The 23,137-nt window shown below is 33.1% G+C and overlaps 1 protein-coding gene across 12 annotated transcripts in view; it reads right to left on the reverse strand.

The window, feature by feature from the left end:
* NBEA (neurobeachin) overlaps positions 1-23,137 on the reverse strand; it is a 674,173-nt gene that overhangs the window by 223,781 nt on the left and 427,255 nt on the right. For all 12 annotated transcript variants that reach the window (XM_072795453.1, XM_072795459.1, XM_072795454.1 and 9 more), the window contains one exon: positions 14,687-14,811. In XM_072795453.1, coding sequence (XP_072651554.1) covers positions 14,687-14,811 — 125 coding nt within the window. The remainder of the gene's footprint in view (positions 1-14,686; positions 14,812-23,137) is intronic.

The following is a 23,137-nucleotide window of genomic DNA, read 5'->3' on the forward strand; positions in this document are numbered from 1 at the left end:
TCAGTCAGAAAAATTAAAATATAGCCAAGGCTGACCTAGCATTAACATGTCAATCGAGTAAAGGTTAGAAATTAAAATGCATTTGAATCCCTCATGCATTTGACTCAACAGATATAATTAATATTTATATTTCAATATTATATTTCAGTATTTTAATAATAGCCACTTTAGCCACTTGTTTTGGCAGGTGATGATGTCTCTAAAATTATCTGAAGAGTAAGTAAACTTATGTATATATAAGTTATATATATATAATTATAAATATTATATAAATTATATGTATAAATATGATATATATAAATTATATATAGAAATATATATGGCTTAAAAATATCCTTATTTCCTATCACTTGAAGTTGGAATTCAAACTGGAAGAAAATGTAATTTACTGTGTTTTAGCTGTACTGGTAGTATATAGGTTTCAAGGAAGCACATTTCCTGGGAAAATGCCTACACATTTCATTAGGTGTGGTGGATATATTCCTGAAAATGGGAGCCTAATAAATCACTTCTGGACGGTGGTGTTGTATCATAGATCTAGGGACTGTTAAGGTGTTTGTGTACATATGCAATCACTCTCCAAATCTTGTCATGCCTTTTGCCAAAATTCCCTCCAGTTAACAATTAACAATACTTTTGGTGCATTCTCTCGGGCTCAGTGTAGGACTTCTGACAGTCCATTATTGTCTGTGATATCTACCCAACCATTTTCTTGGAAGTACATCTAGCTGCCCTAAAGCTTACATTATAAAACTATTAGCCTCTTTCATTGCAACTTGCACACTTCTTTTGTCAGGATTTCAGAGCCAATTCTGTTTGCTAGAACATTAATAAGTTGGCTCATAAGTAGCACATACATGAGTAAAACACATGTGAGGAACACCATCATGTCACAAAAGCCCTATAGAACGATACTGTCAGTGAGGTATAGTCTATCAACCTAACTCTTACTGGATAATAGCATTTGGAAAGCATGGTCAAAATATAGCTTAACAACATAAAGTAATAATTGTTAAATATATATTTTGATAAATACTACAGAAACAAACAGTATTATTACAATTCAATGCTACATGGGATGTCAGGGGCATTAAATGGCTTATGTATATTTTTCTTTCACTGGCCCACAGATGATTCTTTCTTCTGGAATAAAAGATTGAGGACTCATTACTGAATGCTCCAGAACTTCATTTTAATTTTATTTGGTTTCTTGATGATACAAAGCCAGGAAAACAGAACTCTTCTAGGGGTAGCTATCTTTGTAATTTGTTTGCCTCTTGGGTAGTAACTTAATTTGAGACACTCAGAGCTTACATTATCTGAGAACAAAAAAGGCAAGTCCAATCATTAATAGCTGAGAAGCCTCTCTTGAGGTCTTTATAGCCATATTTCTATTAGACATATGCAGCTTGGTATTCCTAATTACACTTCCCTTACTGAATGAATCATCTACTGCTTCTCCACCTCCCCCAATTTTGATGAACCCACTTATCTAAGCTACAAACCTAGGGGTCATCCCGGAAGGTGACCACCATGGCCCTGGCTCAGGCCACTACTCTTTTGGTCTAGAGGTTTTCAGGAGCTCCATTATTCAGAGAATCCCCCATATTTTTGTCAGAGTGATTATTACAAAGCAAAAATAAGTGGAAGATATTTTCCTCCTGTATAATATTTCCTCCCAATCAAGAACACTTAGTGCAAGGCTTATATGATGGGAGTCCAATCTAAATTCCTTAGCGTGGCTGGTCAAGACCTTTTATCCTCTCATGATCAGTTTTGTGTCTTTTCTTGCTCCCCTGTTAGCAATGCTACACTATTTATAGCTTCCAAAATATGTCCTTAGACCTTTTTACCTGGACTAATAGTATTTCTTCTGTATGGTATGTTCCTTCCTTCCTCCTTTTTGGGGCTTGTCCTATCTGATCTTTAGGTGCCTTTCCAAGCCAACTGCTCTGCACTTTCACAGTTTACACAGAACTCTACCCTGCTGTACAGGTGTCATCTGTTATGTGTTTGTCTTCTCCACTGGGCTACAGCTTCATTTCTGCAGCCTCAGTGTGGGGCACTCAGGGGATGAGTAACAAAGATTTGCTGAATGGAGTTCAAGTCTACCCACCCTGTGTTCTCTGATTTCTTAGGGTAAGTTTGTGTGCTCCTTCCCTGGTTCTTGCACCACACCTTATAAATCCTATTACTGGAGCTATAGGTATTGTAACTGGTTGTTTGCTTGTTGTCTCCACACAGCCTGAAAGCTCCCTGATTATTGCCAGCCTAGCCTGCTTCTGTCTTCGTATTCTCAGTTCTTAGCACATTGCCTGTCACAGAGCAAGCCCTCACATATGCTGAATAAATGAATAAACTGAGACAAGAAAGTTACCTCTGGGTATTTCTTAATCTGAAGAGGCTAAGCTTTCTCAGAGTCTTGGTGATTTGCCTCCAGTGTGGGGACAAACTAGAGAATTTATGTATTTACACGAAAGGGAGCTTGGTTCTTTATAGGAAATAATCAATAAAACTCTTTAAGTAGAGTCAGCCTGATAAAACAAATTTTTCCTTGTGCACAACCATCCCTGTTTAATCTGCTTTGTCATTATGAAAAAAGCTTTACATTAGTCTTACATTGTTAAAATTGAAATCTACAAATAAACGTAGTCAAAGGAAGGTGAGCTCTGAAATGTATATTAAGCTTTCAGTTTCATTCTCTCTAGTTTTAAAACAATAAAACAATTATGTCTTTAAAAGGCATATGGTAAACTGATCCATACCAACATACTGAACTTACCATCCCTGTTGTAGTGTTATAATTGGAGCTCAGTAAAATTCCTGATTTTATGGAACTGCATGAAACATTTATCTAAATTAAAGTGTACAAGATCCAAAGGTGCTTTTCAATTGCAATATCTTTTATGAATTAGAGTTTCATTCATCAAAATTACAAGCAAAAAGAGGTAAGGTCTCAAAGGGCTGTCTCATTACAAGGCTTATAAACACTGTCCTTAGAAAGAATTGGTTTAACACCCAACAAATCAAAATCTGATTGGGAAGAGAATTTATTTGAGATCATCTATCTTCAGAAGACATGTTGGACTGAGTGCACTTCTTGGCCTCTTTAGCCATTCATCAAGAAATTAACAAGCGAATACTACAAACCACCAGAACTCTCTAAATTTGAGAATATGAATTATGTGTAAAATTGGATAGGCATATATAGGTATATATACTTATTTTCTCAGAAAACATCAAAATGCCATAAATTGGAAAGGTTCAGGAGTAATAAAATGCCACCAAGTTATAGATTAATCCAAATCCAAAATTATTTTTATGTTATTTTCCACATCATGTCACAAATAACAACTACAAGCATTCTATACCCATTAGATTTCTTAGTAAATATATATGCTTATAGCTCTGTATATGAAAATGTTTTATCTAATACAAAATAATGTTACACAAACCTAAATAAAGTTCTTCTTTCATTAAATTTATCTTAATAAACAGGAACCATGTAAAACAAAGTATATTTTAAAACTGCAGTAACAAGAGAATTAAAACGTATTATCTTTTAAATAAGTCAAAATATAGAAATGACAAATTGGAGACATTAAGTTATCTTTTTTTAGACATTAATTTATCTTAATAATATTCAAATAATGTATGTCTATCTGGAAAGTTGGGACCATCAAGGCAAAGAAATTATTTTATGTGTCCTTTTTTTTTTAAACTGATAATTATAAACAGTTAATATAAAGAAAAAGACTACATAGTAGTTTGAGGAATTATTCTATACATACTCTTTATAGCTCTACAACATTTATACCAATAAAGATAAAATGTAGTTTACAGCAATAGGGAAGCTGTAGATTATATGTGTGGCTAATGTACACAGAGAAAAGATATAAATCTGTAACAAGCCAATTTTAGCAGAGAATCATCTTCATTTGCTTCAATGTGGATGGAACTGGAGGGTATTATGTTGAGTGAAGTAAGTCAATCGGAGAAGGACAAACATTATATGGTCTCATTCATTTGGGGAATATAAAAAATAGTGAAAGGGAATAAAGGGGAAAGGAGAGAAAATGAGTGGGAAATATTAGTAAGGGTGACAGAACTTGAGACACTCCTAACTCTGGGAGACAAACAAGGGGTAGTGGAAGGGGAGGTGGGCGGGGAGTGGGGGTGATTGGGTGACGGGCACTGAGGGGGGCGGGCACTTGACAGGATGAGCACTGGGTGATATGCTATATGTTGGCAAATCGGACTCCAATAAAAACTCATACCAAAAAAAATCATCTTCTTACCAGTTTTATACTATTGCTATTTATTTTGCACTAAGTATGGAAATATGGATTTAATTTATTAAAAATTATATGTGTATGGGGACAACTGGGTGGCTTAGTGGATGAGTGTCTGTCTTTGGCTCAAGGTCTGATCCTAGGATCTGGGATCGAGTTCCGCATTGGGCTCCCTGCGAGGAGCCTGCTTCTCCCTCTGCCTGTGTCTCTGCCTCTCTCTCTCTCTCTCTCTCTCCCTGTGTCTCTCATGAATAAATAAATCTTTAAAAAAAATGATATATGTGTGTATGTGTCTATCTATCTAATCCGAACCTATTATGTAAGAATACATTTTCAACATTATTTGATCTGTACAACTAAATACATGGTCTATGATTCATGATTTGGCCGCTACTTCTTTAACCTCACTATTTTACCAACTTGGTATCTTCATATCTTATATTCCCCAAGAGCTGGATGCTTCTGTTCCCAAACAAGCAAAACTTTTTCAAGCTTTGAAATCTGACATATGTAATTTCTTTTACCTGGAATTCTTTTACTTGCCTTGTTCTTCAAGGCTCAGTGTAGTTGATCATTCCCTATTCTGTATAAACTCTTTACCTTACAAATAAATCACAATTTATTATCCTGATTTTTTGATATTTTTTCTGGAGTCTTTTATTTAGGTATTATCTTATCAGATACGTGTCAGATATCAAACAGAGTGGCAATCCATACATGTTGAAGCAGACTCTCCTGCTTCTCTCCTTCTGAGCAGAGAATGAGGGGCTCAATCCCAGGACCCTGAGATCATGACCTGAGCTGAAGGCAGAAGCTTATTAACCAACTGAGACACCCAGTGCCCCAAGATTTGCAATTCTAACTTCATTTTTCCCTCAAATATTTATTAAGAACATATATATTTTAAAGATTTTATTTATTTATTCATGAGAGATACACAGAGAGAGAGAGAGGCAGAGACACAGGCAGAGGGAGAAGCAGGCTTTATGCAGGGAGCCTGACATGGGACTCGATCCTGGGTCTCCAGGATCAGGCTTTGGGCTGAAGGCGGCGCTAAACCTCTGAGCCACCCAGGCTGCCCAAGAACATATTTTAAAAAGATATTTAGACCAATCTCTTGACTTCAGTTACTCCATCCGCGAAAGAGGAATAAGTATTTATCAACCACACTCCCCTAGGGTTACTGCAATGGTAAAATGAGACACTGGATATTAAAATACTTTGAAATGTGTGAAGCTTATTTACATAATAAGCTTTCAAAAGTGCTTATTAAAATTTTGGTAAAATACATAAATTAGAAGAGATGTTAGAAAAGTTTACTAAGTATAACTTAAAATTGAACAAGAATACAGCCAGTGCTTTATTGTTTATAATGATTCTTCTAAAATTTATATAAAGGAGGAAGAAGGCAGGCTGATGTGAGAATTAAAATACTCAAGATAATTCATGCATGTAAGGTCTCAATACAATGCTTAACCAACAACAGGTATTCAACAAATAACGGTTTGCTTTCCTTCAGTTAGGATTAATCTTTTTCCCTCTGCCATGCTGTCATTACTCTGTTTATATTCACTACAATGAAATATGAGCCTTCAGCTCCTCCATTGATTGTATACTCGCTGAAGACAGGAAGGTTAGCTTGTAGGCAGGTGCCATGAAGTGCCTGTGAAATTGAATGGAGTGTAAACAGCTTATATTAAATATTATTTCCTTCCAATAACCATAATATTCATCTAAAGATATTATTACATAAAACTACACAAGCATCTATGTATTTGACATGTGTTTTTGATTTTGTATACCAGTATGTTAAAAATATAAAAATTGTTACTGTCTTAGAAATCTGAAGGGGAAGAACAGCTTTCTCAGCAAAGGTGATACCAAAATTTGCTTTAGAGAATTATATATAGAAAATGCATTTAATATATACTTGTCTTCCATCATTGGAAGAGAATAGGAAAAATGGAAATTTAGTCTCATTTCAATTTCATCTAAATGTAACATTAGGAAAAATTCTAATGTTTCTAAACATCTGGAAGTCAGTTTCACAAAATGACATACTTTTGTGAAAGAGAAATTCTTTTCAATATTCACCACTTCATGATAGACTGTAAAATGTGTTTTGACAAAATCTACCCCTATGTAAATAAGATAAAATGCTGCAATTCAATGTCAGTTATACTTCAACAATGAAAAAATGCTGCAATTCTTTTTCAAAACTAAATGCTTTCCTTTAGAAGTATTAATGATGTATGAATTCCTTGGGATATTTTAAAATAAATAAAATTTCCTCATTAAAGCTGAAATCTGAGCAACGAATACTTTTACAGAATAGTGGTTTTAGTGCCTCTAAGTGATATTATTTAATTTTCACTGGAAGGAAAAGATTTTAAGATAAATATACCTCTCAACTAATTACATTAGATATGGTGACATGTTACCATGCAATAATACGTACAAATCTATTACTGAAGACTTTAGAATTTTGAACATTTCAAATAAGATAAAAGAATGTTTTTTACTATATTGGGAAACCTATGACTCAAAAATATTTTATATTGACCTTAACATGATATGAAAGCAGTAGATACATATATATACACAATACTCATTATTAGTTTACTAAAAAGTAAATATTTTTCTTTGTAAATAATTAAATTCAAAATTAAATTTTGTTTTTGACTTGATAGCACATAGTATTTCTTTCCTTAAGAAACATAAATAATGCTGACATAAAAGGAAAGACTTTCCAGAGATTAAGGACTAAAAGAATCATGGTTTATATAGTACAGGATTTAAAAAAAATCCAGACATTCCAGTAGAAACATCCTCACAATAAAAATTGCTAGTGATACTGAATGAAAACACTACTACAAATTTCAAGTATCTTTTTTCTCTTTTATACCTGATGCTGAGTCAGGAGACTCACTTCATCAACACAAAATCATTTTATGAAAGCAAGTGTTTTCACAAATGAAATGGATGGTTTCTATTTGCAGTTTCAAATACACTTTAAGTAAAAATCTGAATGGTTATTGGCCAGATTTCATAAACACAGATAAGAAATCTGGACAGTTCAGACATCAAATTCCTCCTTTCTTAGTTGGGTATTTTAGTCTGAATGCATTAAATTTAACCATGGTTCTCACTTCATTTTTGTTGATTGAGAGAATATATTGAACAATCCAAAATAGATTTTATTTTATTTTATTTTATTTTATTTTATTTTATTTTCAAAATAGATATTATTTTAAACTACCAAAAAACTAAAAACCCAAGATACCAGATTCAAATTTATAATAAACTTTATTCAGAAATCAAAATCCTTGCCTGAATCAATAATTGATGTTACTTATGGTCCATATTAGCACATCCTTACATCACATAAAATTAGAGTGCAGCATCCTCTGTGTTTTAACCGGTGAAGAAGTTGCACAGACTTCTGTTTGCTTTAAACTAGACAAACGTTGTATCTGCAGGTAAGCTGTCCTCTGAAAAGCTCGAGGAGAATGTTCAGTGATATAGCAAAATGTAGAATTAGCAGTATAGGCGTTAATTAAGATACAGTGTTTGTAGAAATTATTCTAAGTGGTAAATTCTTATTCAGATTAGTTATGCTTGTAAACAATTTACTGGACTATAAGAAATAAAATAAGAAAATGGCCACCTAACATCAACAGTTATTGCTCAGTGGAAAAGGACAGCAAGGACACTTGCAAGTAAAAGAATTGGATCAATATTAACGTGATTTTCATTTCATGCTTCCCCAACTCCAGTAAGCTGACAATATACCCTGATTATGTGAACTGCCTCAGAGTAACAGAGAAAAGGTTATTAGAGCAAGAGGTGGAAATGGAATGCACTTTTTATATTGACAGGCCTGCTAATAGAGTATACTGATTTTCCAAGACATGCAATGCATTTTTACAATTTAGTTCTGACAGCAAAACTGGAATTTCATTTATTCCTAATTCAAAATATTCATATGTAAGCAATATTTCTTAGGGAGGACCAACAAAGGGGATATTCTCAAACAGCATTTTTAGACTGAAAAAAATGCAATTAAAAAGGTGCAAGAAAATATTATTGAATTTAAGTGCAGCACTATGTAAGTATAAGAGGCTAACTTAATAAGCTGCCTAATGGACTGAATGTAGAAAACTGCATTCTGTGCTCTTTAAAGGAAATTTGATAAACCACATTTTAAGAATATACATGATGATAAATGTAGAATCCCTGTGCATTTTTAGACTGGATATTACTTGGTAGGGTTTTGATTAGTCATGAAGTTAGGGTAATTTTTAAATATTTGAACTAGGATTTTATTATATTAAAAATCACATGGCACACTTTACTTGTGGAAGAAAATGCTAAAAGCTTGAGGGGAATATAGAAAACTTGGGGCAGTTTGGAATCCTTTAAATAACATACAGAGAAGAGATGATGCATTATTCATCTTTGTGATTATTTGAGTACACAGCATAGTGTTTGGCTCCTGTGTTAAAGTGCACTTAGAAGAAGACTAGCATGAAATAAGTCCATCAAAAACAGCAAAGGCAGCTACTTTACATGGCTGTAAGTGACTTTCATCCCCACTCTGTACTTTTCTGGCACTTTCTAGATTTTCTACAACAAGCATGTTTCTCGGAAGGAAGGAAGGAAGGAAGGAAGGAAGGAAGGAAGGAAGGAAGGAAGGAAGGAAAGAAGGAAGGAAGGAAGGAAGGAAGGAAAGGGAAAAGAACTAAAGAAAACTTGTGTCATGACTCAAGAGGAGTAGAGGGCAGATAAGTAGCAGAATGGCAGGAAGAAAGTTTTGGCAATCCTGGGAATGAAAGTAAAGATGACTCAAACAACTTAAAGGAGGGCTGAGAGGGTGGGCACGCTTCCCCTTGCAGTGGGTGGCATCAACCTGGGGGAATGATGAACCTCCTAGGGGAGGTTTTTCTTTGAAAAGCCTGTCACACAATTCAGTGTGGAAAGTTTACTTTAATACCCCCAGAAATGGGAGTAGGAGATATTTTGGCTAGATAAGCAACTGGCTCAGAGACTGAAAGAAAAAAATTAACAAAAATTTCTCTTTAATTATTAAAAGAATGTAATAGCTATGAGATGGTCCTGATATAGGTTATTTAGAGCATTTTTAAAAACACACAGAGCATTTTAAAATACATTTTTTAAATGACACAGGAAATGTATGCTGTAAATGACACGAAATTCATCTGTACTGGTATGTCTTTATGGATTATATAACTTCATAGGCTACAAGAATAAGCCAAAATTTAACAGGTAAGTTTGAAAGTGGGGACATTTTCAATAATGCTCTTGCTTTTAAGAGTCTGAGTCTCCTTCTGACTGCTCCCTCCTGCTCATGTTTTCACCTGCTCTCTCTCTGTATTAAATGAATAAAAAAAATTAAATCTTAAAAAAAAAAAAGAACCAAAGGGTTAGACAATCATATGATATTAAAATAAGAAGCTGGCACCAAAAAGAGCTAAAAGATGGCCCCCTGCATTTCTTTTTCTCCCTCTCTTTTAGAAGAGTTTATATCATTAACTTTTCAGTGGATTATTTTACACATAATCAGATCACCTAGTTCATTCCAGACATGGAGCATCAATTAATAATATGCCAGTTAAAATGGAGTTATTGATGAACAGTAAGAAGATGTTTACTAGTGTTTTTACATAAGGCAAACAGGCTATTAAGTAAAAAAAAATTAAATCATATTTCTCAAATATGTAAACTCTTAAAAGAGAAGTCAGATAATTAGCTTCTTAACAATTTTTATAGATGCATTAGTACTTTTATTCTCAGCAGTGTCCTTATTTCTGCAAGTATCATGTTACAGTAGCCATGCATATGCCATCAAAACTAATTTAATTCCAGATTCATTACAGAGCTGCTTTTTATTCATCAAGGTCATATCTTGATGGCTTCACAAGCTTAGATAAATCAGGTGTTAAGCAGACACATCTCTGAGGAACCTAAGGATATTCTCATTTGCAGTTCTCAGCATATCTTATTATTTATTGCCAAAGAAATGACTGATTAACTTTGTCATCTTTGCTCCATGTTTTTTTTTCCTTCCAGCTGAAGCATCCTGCCCTCTTCTGTGATGCCTGATCAGACCTATTTAAGATGATGTCTTTGATCACAAACATGAGGGAACTTGCAGTCTTAGGCTTTGATGAAACATTGTTCCACTATAATTTTATGGAAGGGAAACAGAGTCCTAAATGATAATTGACAGTCAACAAAAACAACCAAACTTATTAAGATTTTGCACTATTTTTTGACAGCATAATCTTTAAGCACCAGAAATGCACCAGAAGTTAACTAGTCTAGCTTTTATTTAAACATATAAACTATATACAAACCCTCCCTCTTCAATCATTTCCTCATTAACTAATTTGCCCTGAAGAACACCCTGCAGGTCAGAAGATGAATTTATGAGTTTTAAAATATTTTCCTTATATTCTCCCTTATGATCTATAAAGTTCCTAGTGATTGGTTAAATTTGCACTTACATGAAATTTTACAATTAGAAAACACCTACATAACATACTTAATACATACAAAATTAGAACATTAAACATCAGGAAAATCACATGCCTCTAGGTTTTTATTAATCATATTCCAACACCAAGGCTGAAAGTACATCAAATCACACCAAATCTTTTGCACATGACAACCTCATAAATTATTCAACTCATTAGTATTACTAAGAAGCATGAAAAACTCCATCAGTATTAAGGATGTTTTCCAACAGAAAAAGGTCAACCAAAAGTTTTAATAATGAAATTGAAGGGAAAGCTTTTCAAAGTCAGTATGAAACAAAATTATTATCCTTTGTGTCTTTTTGAAAATATATTTAATTCTGATTATTTGCTCATATAAAAGAAAGCACTGTCAATATATCTGCCTTGTGGCTTCACATAAATTGTCTGAAAAGAATGTCCAAATTATGGATAAGTGTCCCTGCCCATCACGTGAGAGTTTAACTATAATTTAATCTAAATGTTTGAATTTAGGGAAAAATCAAGTGATATAAATATTTTAAATAAAATACCATGTCTGCTAATTCAGTTTCAGTTCTATTACATGAATATAGGCTCACAATCTTGAAACTTAGTATACCATAGGAACAACCTGACCAGTGTTCAAATCCCAGGGACTGATTTGATGGCCATGTAAATATTCCCTGTTTAAGTAATTTAAAGTTATTTCTTCAGTGTGTACAACTTGTTTAAAATTCTGAAAACTTTGATCACTGACTCAAACACTTCTAGCCATATCAAAAGTTCCATTTATTAAATATCCTTCTGTCCCTAAAAGAATTTTGTTGCCACAATGTAGATGAATACAAAATTATTCTTCAGTAAAGATTATAGCAGAGTTCCTGCACATTAAATGCCTAACTTTCAAGGTAGAATGTATAGGGAGATTGAAATAGTATGATTATTTAACAGAGGAAGGAACACAATGAATTTCAATTAGTCCTAGGAGCCCTCTCAAAATGTGAAGATTTGTACAATAAATATACCTTGTCTATATCTACACAAACGAAAGAGTTCAATCATTTGGATGTTAGTCTACACACTGCTAGACTTTATGACACTTAAACACATTTAAATGTTTAAAAATGGCAGGCACAGTGGCTAGATGATGGGCTGAATTTCTGACTTTTATATGGATGTTCTAGCAATATGTGATACAAAAGCTTTATTTAAAACACACAAATATTTTTTCAATTAAGGTTTTTAACATTTATTTTATTGGATGACGGGCTTTGTAATAATTACTGATATTTACATCCTATTTCTTCTGAAGAAATTAATTTATATATAGGTTAGGAGGCAAATTATAAGTTTGGAGGATGATTCAATACTACATTTTTCTCTTGGCAGTTTGTAATTCCTCCTTCTATTTCTTTTTTCTTTTTTTAAAGATTTATTTATTTGAGCAGAGGGAGAAAGATGGAGGGAGGGACAGAGGCAGAAGGAGAGAGAATCTCAAGCGGACTCCCTGCTGAGTGCAGAGCCCCATGTGGGGCTCGATCCCACAACTCTGAGATCATGACCTGAGCCAAAATCAAAAGTTGGACCCTTAACCAACTGAGCCACCCCAGCGCCCTGCCTCCTATTTCTATAAAAAGATCACACCAGGGAGTACTTTCCCACTCATTCTTCACAATCATCCATGTTTTATTCCCTACTCTCTACATGGTTCCAAAAATCCACTGATGTGAACTGTGATAAAGATTAAAGGGGTATGCTCTTGAGGCACAATCGTTTTGTTCTCCTTTGTCTTCCATTACATGACCTTAACCCTGAGAATGACCTGACAATAACTCTTGTATAGGTACCATATAGCTTTCCTGAATATTTTATGGCATACATACGGTCTTTGTTCTAAATATGAATAAAATAACAACATACCTTTCTTTCCTTGTATAAAAGAACCCAACTCAAGAGAGATAGTAAGTTCTGAATATTGATGATGGTGATCCAGTATTTAAAATTTATAAACTGCTACATATTTTAAATATTCTATCAGATGTCTTAAAAGATTTTAAGGTAAAAGATTTTAAAATTTGTTTCTGACACATTTTAACAATGGTTTAATAAAAGAGATATTTTATAAATTAAACAAAGTATTCACTTTTACAGAGAACCAAAATATTTTTTTCTAAGAGACTCTTTAAAAGCAACCTATAGAATGCTGAATGCAGTATAATGTAGATCCTATATAATTAATCCATTGACAATTCAGTATCACTAATTATGTCAATTTAGTCTAAGTCTGTTACAAATTGTCTTAGATATTTCTATTTTCAAATGGCATGCATTGGAATAAGTTGGTTAAAAGTCTAAATTACTGGGTATATGAAATGAAATTTTAATAATTTTAAGGTCATGTTATAAAGTATGGCACTTTAAGTAGATTTTAAGTAAAATCTCTTCTACAGAGCATAAAGATAACACCTCATTTTAAGCATAAAAATAATACTTCAACTCAAGTTTAAATCCTTAGTTGCCCAAATCCCATAGGTGGATTCTCTTGTTGATTAAAGAAATCCCCTATAGTACTGGTCAACTCTAAGGTTTTTTTCTAGCATGTTCTTTCTTTCAGTTAATTTTTTTCTATGTAAATTTATGTTGTAACTTTTATCTTAGGAGTAATAGCTTCATATGAAATCCTTATGTCTTTAATTATGTTTGAGTCTTAGTTATATCAATTCAGTCTATTTGCACAACAAATTTTAAAAGCTTTGCACATTTTATCAGGATTAAGTATTTTCTGTTTAATCCATCAAGAACATGAATACTTATGAATATTATAAACTATGGTAAATTTTAAAACATATGGCTGACTTATCATACTCAAGTAAATGAAAATTAACATGAGAATATAACACAAGTATTATAAGAATAAAAGTGGTTAATAACAAAAACGTATAAATAGTGTTCACTAATGGTATTTTCTGAGTGTACAGAGTTTATAAAATTTTGAGATGATAAATCACACTTAAACTTGTTAGAGCACTTAAAAAGGGATAAAACAGTCCTATTATACTTATTGGCAGACAGTAATTTAATATAGTAGTATTTTCATTAAATCACAAAAAATTTTGTTATTTTCTATTTATTATACATTTCTTTAAGGACAAATTAGGGTATACTTCTACTGTAGTATGATAGTTGATAATATCTTTAATGTGAGATGGTCTTTTTTAAACTTTATTTGCAACCCAATGGAGGACTGGGAACTTAAGACATATTATAGCAGGATTTATGATTATTATTATTTTTTTAGATTGAAAGGAATAGTATAGTAGTAAAATAGAGAATGTCATGTAATTAGATTATTAATAAGACATTTGTTTTAGTTAAATACACAAACATGTGTATGTATATATACAAGTAGAAATGCTAAACATACGTGCATATATTTCACGTATATATGTAATATTCACATAGTATGCATGAGTGTGTGTGTACACATATACAAATTATACAGGAAAATATTTAAGTCTGAGTATTCAGTTACAGTTGTATATATTTTTTATACCTTGCATCTTGGTCACCAAAGCTTGAAAGACACTGGAAAAGAAACTGACTTTACTCTTGTTTTAGGCTGTATGAGACGGATGTGGGTAATAACTAGTTATATAGACACTGTACTCTATTAAGAAGTTGAAAGGTCTAAAATATATCATGGGTGAAATACTGGGTTGATTAAGTGTCACCTATATGATGCTGAAGGATAAAGCAGTACATGGTATTTTTGATTTATGACGTAGACAATTTTAAACGCTAGTAAAAAAATCAATTATCAACCATAAAGAGTTGTCATACCCAGAGTATTTTTGTGTAAGAGGCATTGGTACTGACCATACTCTACTGCCGCTTTGAGCAGTGCTTCAGCATGAGTGGAGCCAAATGCATTACGAACAAACCGTCTCCTTCGACGAAGATCATCCTCCCAGTAATCCAAGCGCCAGAAATCATGCAGTTGACTAGGAATGAGTAAATAAACAGTAGTCACTATTAATAACAATGTAAAATGGGAAATACATTTTTTACATAACATTAAAGTTTTATTTTCTTGATCTCAATGGAAAACCAAGATGATTTTTGAGATATATATTTTTTACAATTGTGTCTACATACATATGTTTCCTGTACAAATGACCAAAACTTAAAATAGTAACATTCTCATATTTTAAGCATTGTAATACCCAATTCCGCTTTCTTACAATGTTCTTCCTTCTACTAAAAACATTAATAATGGGGAGTTTAGTAACAAATGTAGCATCAAATTACAAGTATTAATGGCACAGTTTTCATTCTTTTACACTGTTTTTAATAAGGCTTGTAAATCACAGGATAGACCTCACTACAAATAGTTTGCAATTTAATGACCATGGTTTCTTAGTAGACTGAATTAAGAACCATAAAATATTGCCCAGTTGGATTTGGTGGAACAATGATTAAAATAATGTGCTGAAATATTCATTGAAATAATTCCCTGCTGCCCACAGCAACCTGAGAAAAGTGCAATTTTATCCATTATTAATAATACTGAATTACAGCTGCAAAAAATTCCACTATGTGGTAATTGTCTTGGTAAATTATTATTCTAACACTAACAGAGTCCTTGGATGATTTTACCACTTTCAGCTAATATAAACTATTAACAATCACACCCTTCATTGGGTAATATTGCCTACACCATGTTATGCTCTAAACCAGTATTAAAAATCCACAAGATATTTCAAGAAACTATTGAAATTTGTTCATCATATATCAGCGGAATGTTTCATGATATATTTTTTGTTTTCAATTTAATTTCAATAAACACTGGTGATAAATGCTACTGTTTGAGAAGTCTGTTTTTCTCTATCTACAGTATTTGGAGTAATATACTTAAGAGATAATATTCTAATTTTTCTGAGCAGCACTATTCATAAAAACATATAAAATGCTTTCATAGAAGATTTGATTTCACTTTTATTTTGCTATTTGATTGTAAAAAGATACTTTGTTTGATTAAAGCAGGAACTGTGTGTGTTTTGCTCATCATTATATCTCTAGTGCAATGCCAGAACATACCATTTTCTATACACTGTTTTAAATATATATTCAATTAATTAATTATACAAATTGGTACTTTAGAGATATATAGACATGAATAGTCACTGAGAACAATAATTTATTTTTGAAAAACATTTTGGATTTTGTAACTATATGATTTTGTTTCCCACCACTTAATTGTAAAAGAATATACAAGGTAAGGGATATATAAAAAGGACATTAAAATTACAAGCATTTGGAGTATATTTGAACATACTTGTTTTTCTATATATAATAATTATTATAACTTTATTTTTTTTGTCATAATAAGATTACCTAAGAATAATTGTTATTAGTGCTTCTGTTACTAATTTAAAATAGGAAAAAACATAGGACAATTTCCGGGGTGCCTGAGTGGCTCAGTTGGTTAAGTGTTCAACTCTTGATTTCAGCTCAGGACATGCTGTCAGCATTGTAAGATTGAGGCCTGTGTTGGACTTCATGCTCAGCATGAAGCCTGCTTGAGAGTCTCTCTCTCTTTCCCTTTGCCTCTCCCCATTGCCTCCATTCTTGTTCTGTCTCTCTCTCTCTCTAAAAATCAATCAATCAATCAATCAATCAATCAATTCTTAAGTTAAAATAAAATAAAATGAAATAAAATAGGGCAATTTCTATCCTTAGAAATATAAACTAATCCTAGTGGTTTATGAAAGACCCTGCTAAAATCTTGCTATAAAGATTTTCCTTAAGCGTAAGATAAAATCAAGTTCTGAATTCATTAGGACAGATCTAATTTTATCTCAAATTTCTTACCATTTGCATACTTTTCTATATTCCTCCTGTTGAGTACTGTTGAAAAAATCTGGACACTATATATAAGACAAATATAACAAGACTCTTAAAGGTCGAAAGTAGGGGATCCCTGGGTGGCTCAGCGGTTTAGCGCTTGCCTTTGGCCCAGGGCGCGATCCTGGAGTCCAGGGATTGAGTCCCGCGTCGGGCTCCTGGATGGAGCCTGCTTCTCCCTCCTCCTGTGTCTCTGTCTCTGTCTCTCTCTCTCTCTGTATGTCTACCATGAATAAATAAATAAATCTTAAAAAAAAAAAAAGGTGGAAAGTAGAAGGCAGACTGGCAAGAGACTCCAGAGCCTAAGAAACAACATAGTATTCTCAGGATTATCTTTTTGCCTCATGCATCCTAGACTTTGAAGCAAAGAGGTTAGCAATCCAGAGAGACTAGAAAAAAAGCCCCCAACAAAAGCCCAGTTTCTTTAGACAAAGAACCAGGAAAGATGCAGCTCAACAAGACAAAAAACTTTTAGACAACTATTTTATTTTAATTTTTTAAAAGATTTTATTTATTTATTCATGAAAGACACACAGAGAGAGGCAGAGGGAGAAGCAGGCTCCCTGTGGGAAGCCTGATGCGGGACTCCATCCTGGCACCCCAGGATCATACCCTGAGCCAAAGGCAGACAGACACCCAACCACTGAGCCACCCAGGTGTCCCTAGACAACTATTTTAGACACAGAGAAACCGTGGCCCTACTTACTCACACCAGAAAGTTTAAGTGAGAAGCCAACATCTGAACTCTAATCAAGGTATAATGTGGTACCCTAACATCCTTACTGGGATGGTATCAGAGAGGGTCAAATAGAGAACCAGCACTTTCATCTCTGTTGACTGGTAACAGGTATCCTACCCTCACTAAGTCAGTGGAGACCATGTGGAGAGCCTGGAATCCATCTCTCCCCCTTCCCCCCTGCCCAGTTAGACAGTAATGAGGTATCTTTCTCCCTCTCCACTGTGGTGGTATCCGGGGAGGCCTAGTAAAGAATTAAGACTGTCACCATTGATCCATACCAGTTAAGTTAGCCCCCACTAGTGGACACCACACAAGAACTGGAACTCCCACCCCTGCCAAGCAGTAATGACAAGCTGTTAACTCTTTGAATATCAGCACAGTCCAAGTGGAGAATCTAGATTTATACCTCCACCTGGCAGTAAAAATGCAACACTTCCCAATTTCTTCTAATGGATGAATTTCAGAGAAGTCAACTAAAACAGGTTTAAATAAGATACAGAATATCTCAGAGAAGAATAAGAAAATATCCTGCTTCAATCTAAAGTTATTTATTATAGCAAGAACCTGGATCTCAAACAGAATGTCATTCATAGATGTTAATGCTGAGGTGATGGATGTTAGAATTTTCTGGAAAGGATTCCTTTTTTTTTTTTTTTTTTAAGATTTTATTTATTTATTCATGAGAGACACGGAGAGAGAAAGGCAGAGGGAGAAACAGGCTCCATGCAGGGAGCCTGATGAGGGACTTGATCCCAGGACTCCAGAATCACGCCCTGAGCTGAAGGCAGATGCTTAACCACTGAGCCACCCAGGCATCCCTCTAGAAAGGATTCTAAACCATGTATGATTTTAAAAATGCTTTACTGGGCAATTATGAACAAATCTAGAGCAAAAATTAGAAGATGTAAAAAAGTATCAAGTAGGTATTTTAGAACTGACAAAGATAACAACCAAAATAAAAAGCTCAGTGGATGAGCTCCACAGCAGAATGGAAGGGATAGAAGGAAAAATTAGTTATATGGCAGATAGAACAATAGATATTGCTCAATCTGAATAACAGAGAAAATGGACTGAAAAAAATGAACAAAGCTGCGGGAATCTATAGATTATAGCATCTAACGCATTTGGTCATTGGAGTTCTGGAAGGAAAGAGAGCAGGTCTGAAATAGTTCCTAAATAATAATGGCTGAATACTTTACAAATCTGGCCAAAAAGTATAATGTACAGATTTAAAGAAGCTGACTAAACTCCATACATAACAAACCCGAAGAAATTTATGCCAAGACACATCATGATTAAACATCTGAAAACAAAGGACAAAGAAAAAAATCTACAAAGTAGCCAGAGAAAAATGACATCTCACCTACAGATATAAACAATTAGAATGACAGCATATTTTACATCAAAAGCTGTGGTGGCCAGAAGAAATGGCCAAGTATTTTATGTGCTGAAAAAAAGAACTGTCAACTCAGTCTCCTACAACCTGTGAAAATATCCTTCAGGAATAAAAAATAAAGATTTTTCAGATGAAGGAAAATGAAGTATTTGTTGCCATTGGAGCTAGTCTAAAAATGGCTAACGGCAGTCTTATAAACACAAAGGAAGTCTAAAAAATGGCTACAGGCAGTCTTATAAACACAAAGCAAGCAATAAAAGAAACACTGGAACACTAGGAAGGAAGAAAGAACACGATAAGCAAAATATGAGGAAATATTCCTTTTCCTCATGAGTGTCCTAAATTATGCTTTACCATTGAAGCAAAAATTATAACACTTCTGTAGTTCTAAGTGTGTGTAGAGGTAATATTTAAGACAGATACACTATAAATGAGGGAGAGTAAAGGAATGTAAAGAAGTAAAGATTCTATACTTCATTTGGACTGGTAAAATGATACCACCAGTAGACTGTGATAAAACACATATACAATCACTAAGAAAGCTATATAAAGAGATATACTAAAAAACACTATGGATAAATCAAAATGGAATTCCAAACAATGTTCAAATATCCCACAGGAAGACAGAAAAAACAGAGCAATAAAAAACAAGGAGAACAAACAAAAATTAAGTAAAAATGTTTTAAAAAGAATTCTATTTATAAGAAACCAACTTCAAATATAAATAATACAGCCAGGTGGAAAGTAAAAGAATAAAAAAGACCTATCATTCAATCATTAATTAAAGGAAAAGCAGGAATGGTTATATTAATATCAGATAAATACATACTACAGAGAAAATAAAATTACTAGAGACAAAGAAGGACCTTATGTAAAGAGAGAAGGGCCAAACTACCAATTAGACACCAATCCCAAATGTGTATGTGCTAAACAACAGAGCTGCAAAACAAGTCAAGCAAAAACTGGTAAACTGAAAGAGACAGACAAACACATAGCTATGGCGTGAAGTATATACTGATAGACCTTCTTTTAGCAACTGATAGACCACTTAGTCAGAAGATCAGCACAGATACAGAAGAACACAATACCACCACCAACCAACATTTTTAGAACTCTCCAACTAACAGCAGAATACACATTGTTTTCAAGTGTCTATGGAATTTCTATTACCTACATTACCTAGATAGACAATATCTTGGGCCACAACACACATCTAACAAATTCAGAAGAACTGAAATGATACAATGTACTCTCTACAAAAATGGAATAAAGATAGACATCAATAACAGAAAGACAATAGAAAAAATTCTCTAAACACTTGGAAGCTAAAGCAACACACTACTAAATAACCCATGAGTCAAAAAGAATTCTCAAGGGAAAACAAAAAAATAAATGAGTTGAATAAAAACTTCAATAAATATATCAAAGTTTGTGGGACATGGCTAAAATAGTAACAATAGGAAAATTTAAAGTACAAATACATATATTAGAAAAAATGAAAAATCTTAATTCAATACTCTAAACTCCCAATTTGAGAACATAGAAAAATAATAGCAAAGCAAGCAGAGGGAGGAAATAATAAAGATAAAAGTAGGAATCAATGAAATTTGAAACATAAAAACAATAGAGAAAAATCAATGCAACAAAGAGCTGATTTTTAAAAAATACCAACAAAACTGACAAAGGAAAAAGAAAGACAGATTACCGATACCCACAATGAAACAGCATATATCATAGACTGAAGACATCAAAAGTATACGTAAATACTATGAAATTCTCTACACACATAAGTTTGACAGCTTAGACAAAATACACCAATTCTCAAACAGTACAAACTACCACAACTCATTCAATATGAGTAGATAAATGGATAGATCAGTAACTATTAAGAAAGTTTAATACATTAAAACTCCCCAAAAGAATCTCCAGGTCCATGTGGAATTACTGGAAAATTCTGACAAACATTTAAAGAAAATTGACCCCAATTATATATGATTTCACCTAGAAAATAGAGAAAGAAACATTCCTCAATTAATTTTATAGCCAATGTTAACACCAAAATAAAAGCCAAAGACAGTACAAACGAAGAAAACTACAGACTAACATCCCTATGAATACAGGCACACAAATGCTTAATAAAATATTAGCAAACAGAATTAAGCAATATATAATAAAAATTTTACAGGAGGTCAAATGAAGTTTATTCCAGGAAAGCAAGTTTCGTTCAGTATTTGAAAATTATTTAATATAATCCACAACATTAATGGCTAAAGAAGAAAAATCATGGGACCATATAAGTCAATATAGAAAAGAATTTGACACAATTTAACATCCATCCACGATTAAAGAATTTTTTAGAGAAACAAGAATAAAGGACAATTTCCTCAACTCAATAAAAGCATCTACAAAACACTATAGCTAAATTATACTTAAAGGTGAGGGACTGAATGATTTTTCTCTTAAAACTGGGAAAAACACAAAATATTTGTTCTTACCTCTCTTATTCAACACAGTACAGAAATTTCTAGCCAATGAAATAAGGCAAAAAAGAAGAAAAGGAATACAGAATAGGAAAGGGAGAAATAAAACTATCCCTATTTGCAGAGGACCTTAATGTCTATGTAGAAAATCACACAAACTCTATCAAAAACTCCTGAAAACTAATGACTGAGTTTAACAGGGTCATACACACAAACATCAACTGTGTTTCTATGTGCTAGCAATGAACACATGAACAGTGAAATAAAACCCCAATTTAAAATAAAAAAAGGAGAGAAATACTTAGTTATAAATTAAAAAACAAACATGTACAGGACTTGTGCGATGAAAACTACATAATAGGGATGAAAAACACAGAACAATATCTAAAAAAAAAAAAAAAAAATGGAAAGCCATGCCACATTCATGGATTGGGAAACTCAACATAAAAAAGATTATCAATTCTCCTCAAATTGATATACAGGTTTAATAGAATATCTATCAAAATTCAAGGAAGGGTTTCAATATATATGAACAAAATTATTCTAAAATTTTATAATAGAATGTTAAAGTGGGAGGAACCAGTTTACTTGATTTCAAGACATTAAATAGTTGAAGACTGTGTGATACTGGCCAAGGAACAGACATATAGATTAATGAAATAGAGAACCAAGAAATAAACCCACACAAATATGACAAACTGATTTGGACAAAGATGGAAAACCAATTCAATGGAGGAAAGATATCTTTTTAATGAACTGCACTGGAGCAATCAAACATCCATAGGCAAAAAGAAAAAAGATACCCCTCTCTCAAAAAAATTCAAAACAAGAGACAAAAAACCCCGACCTAAATCTCATCGTGTAAAAAAATTAACTCAAGATGGCTCAGAAACACAAATAATTTTAAAACTACAAAAATTTGGGGGGAAAAGGAAAAAAATCTTTGGTATAAGGGTATAGCGTTTGTAGACTGGACACCAAAAGCTTAAGCCTGGGAAGGAAAAATTGATAAAGCAGACTAAATAGAAATTAAAAACAATTGCTCTCCAAAAGAACATATTAAGAAGATGAAAAGAGTAGGTCAAAGTATCTGCGAACCACATATCTGACAAAGAACTAAAATCTAGAATATATGAAAAATCCTCAAAACCCAACAGCAAAAAAAAAAAAAAGCAAACTATACAAGTAGGACATATGCAAAAGATATGAAGAGACATTTCACTGAAGAAGATATACAGATGGCAAATATACACATGAAAAGGTGTTCAATATCATCATCCATTAAGGATAGGCAAATTAAAACCACATGAAATATTACTATACACCTATCAGAATTGCTAAAATAAAACCAAGTGACAACAGAAAATGCTGGTAAAAATACAGAGAAGCTGGATCACTCATTTATTTGCTGGCAAGAATGTAAAATAGAATAGTTACTATGGAAAACAGTAATCTTAAAAGACTAAACATGCAATTATCATTTGACCCAGTAATTGTACTGATGGGACATTTATCCTAGCAAAATGAAAGCTTATGTTCACAGAAAAACATGTATGTCAATGTTTATAGCAGCTTTGTTTGTAATACCCTCAAAATGGAAACAACCCAATATCCTTCAACAGGTAAATGGTTAAACAAATGTGGTACATCCATACTATGGAATACTATTCAGCAGGAAAGTAAGACAAACTATTGATAACTAGAACTGATGAAATAACAGTAGGTATTGGAAGTTGTGCTTTCTTTGGATCATCTAAAATTAGTTCTTGACAACAGGCCAATCCCATGGGTAACCCTACCTAGACTGT

This window comes from Canis lupus, chromosome 24 (assembly GCF_048164855.1).
Source record: "Canis lupus baileyi chromosome 24, mCanLup2.hap1, whole genome shotgun sequence".
In the NCBI taxonomy this organism is placed as follows: domain Eukaryota; kingdom Metazoa; phylum Chordata; class Mammalia; order Carnivora; family Canidae; genus Canis; species Canis lupus.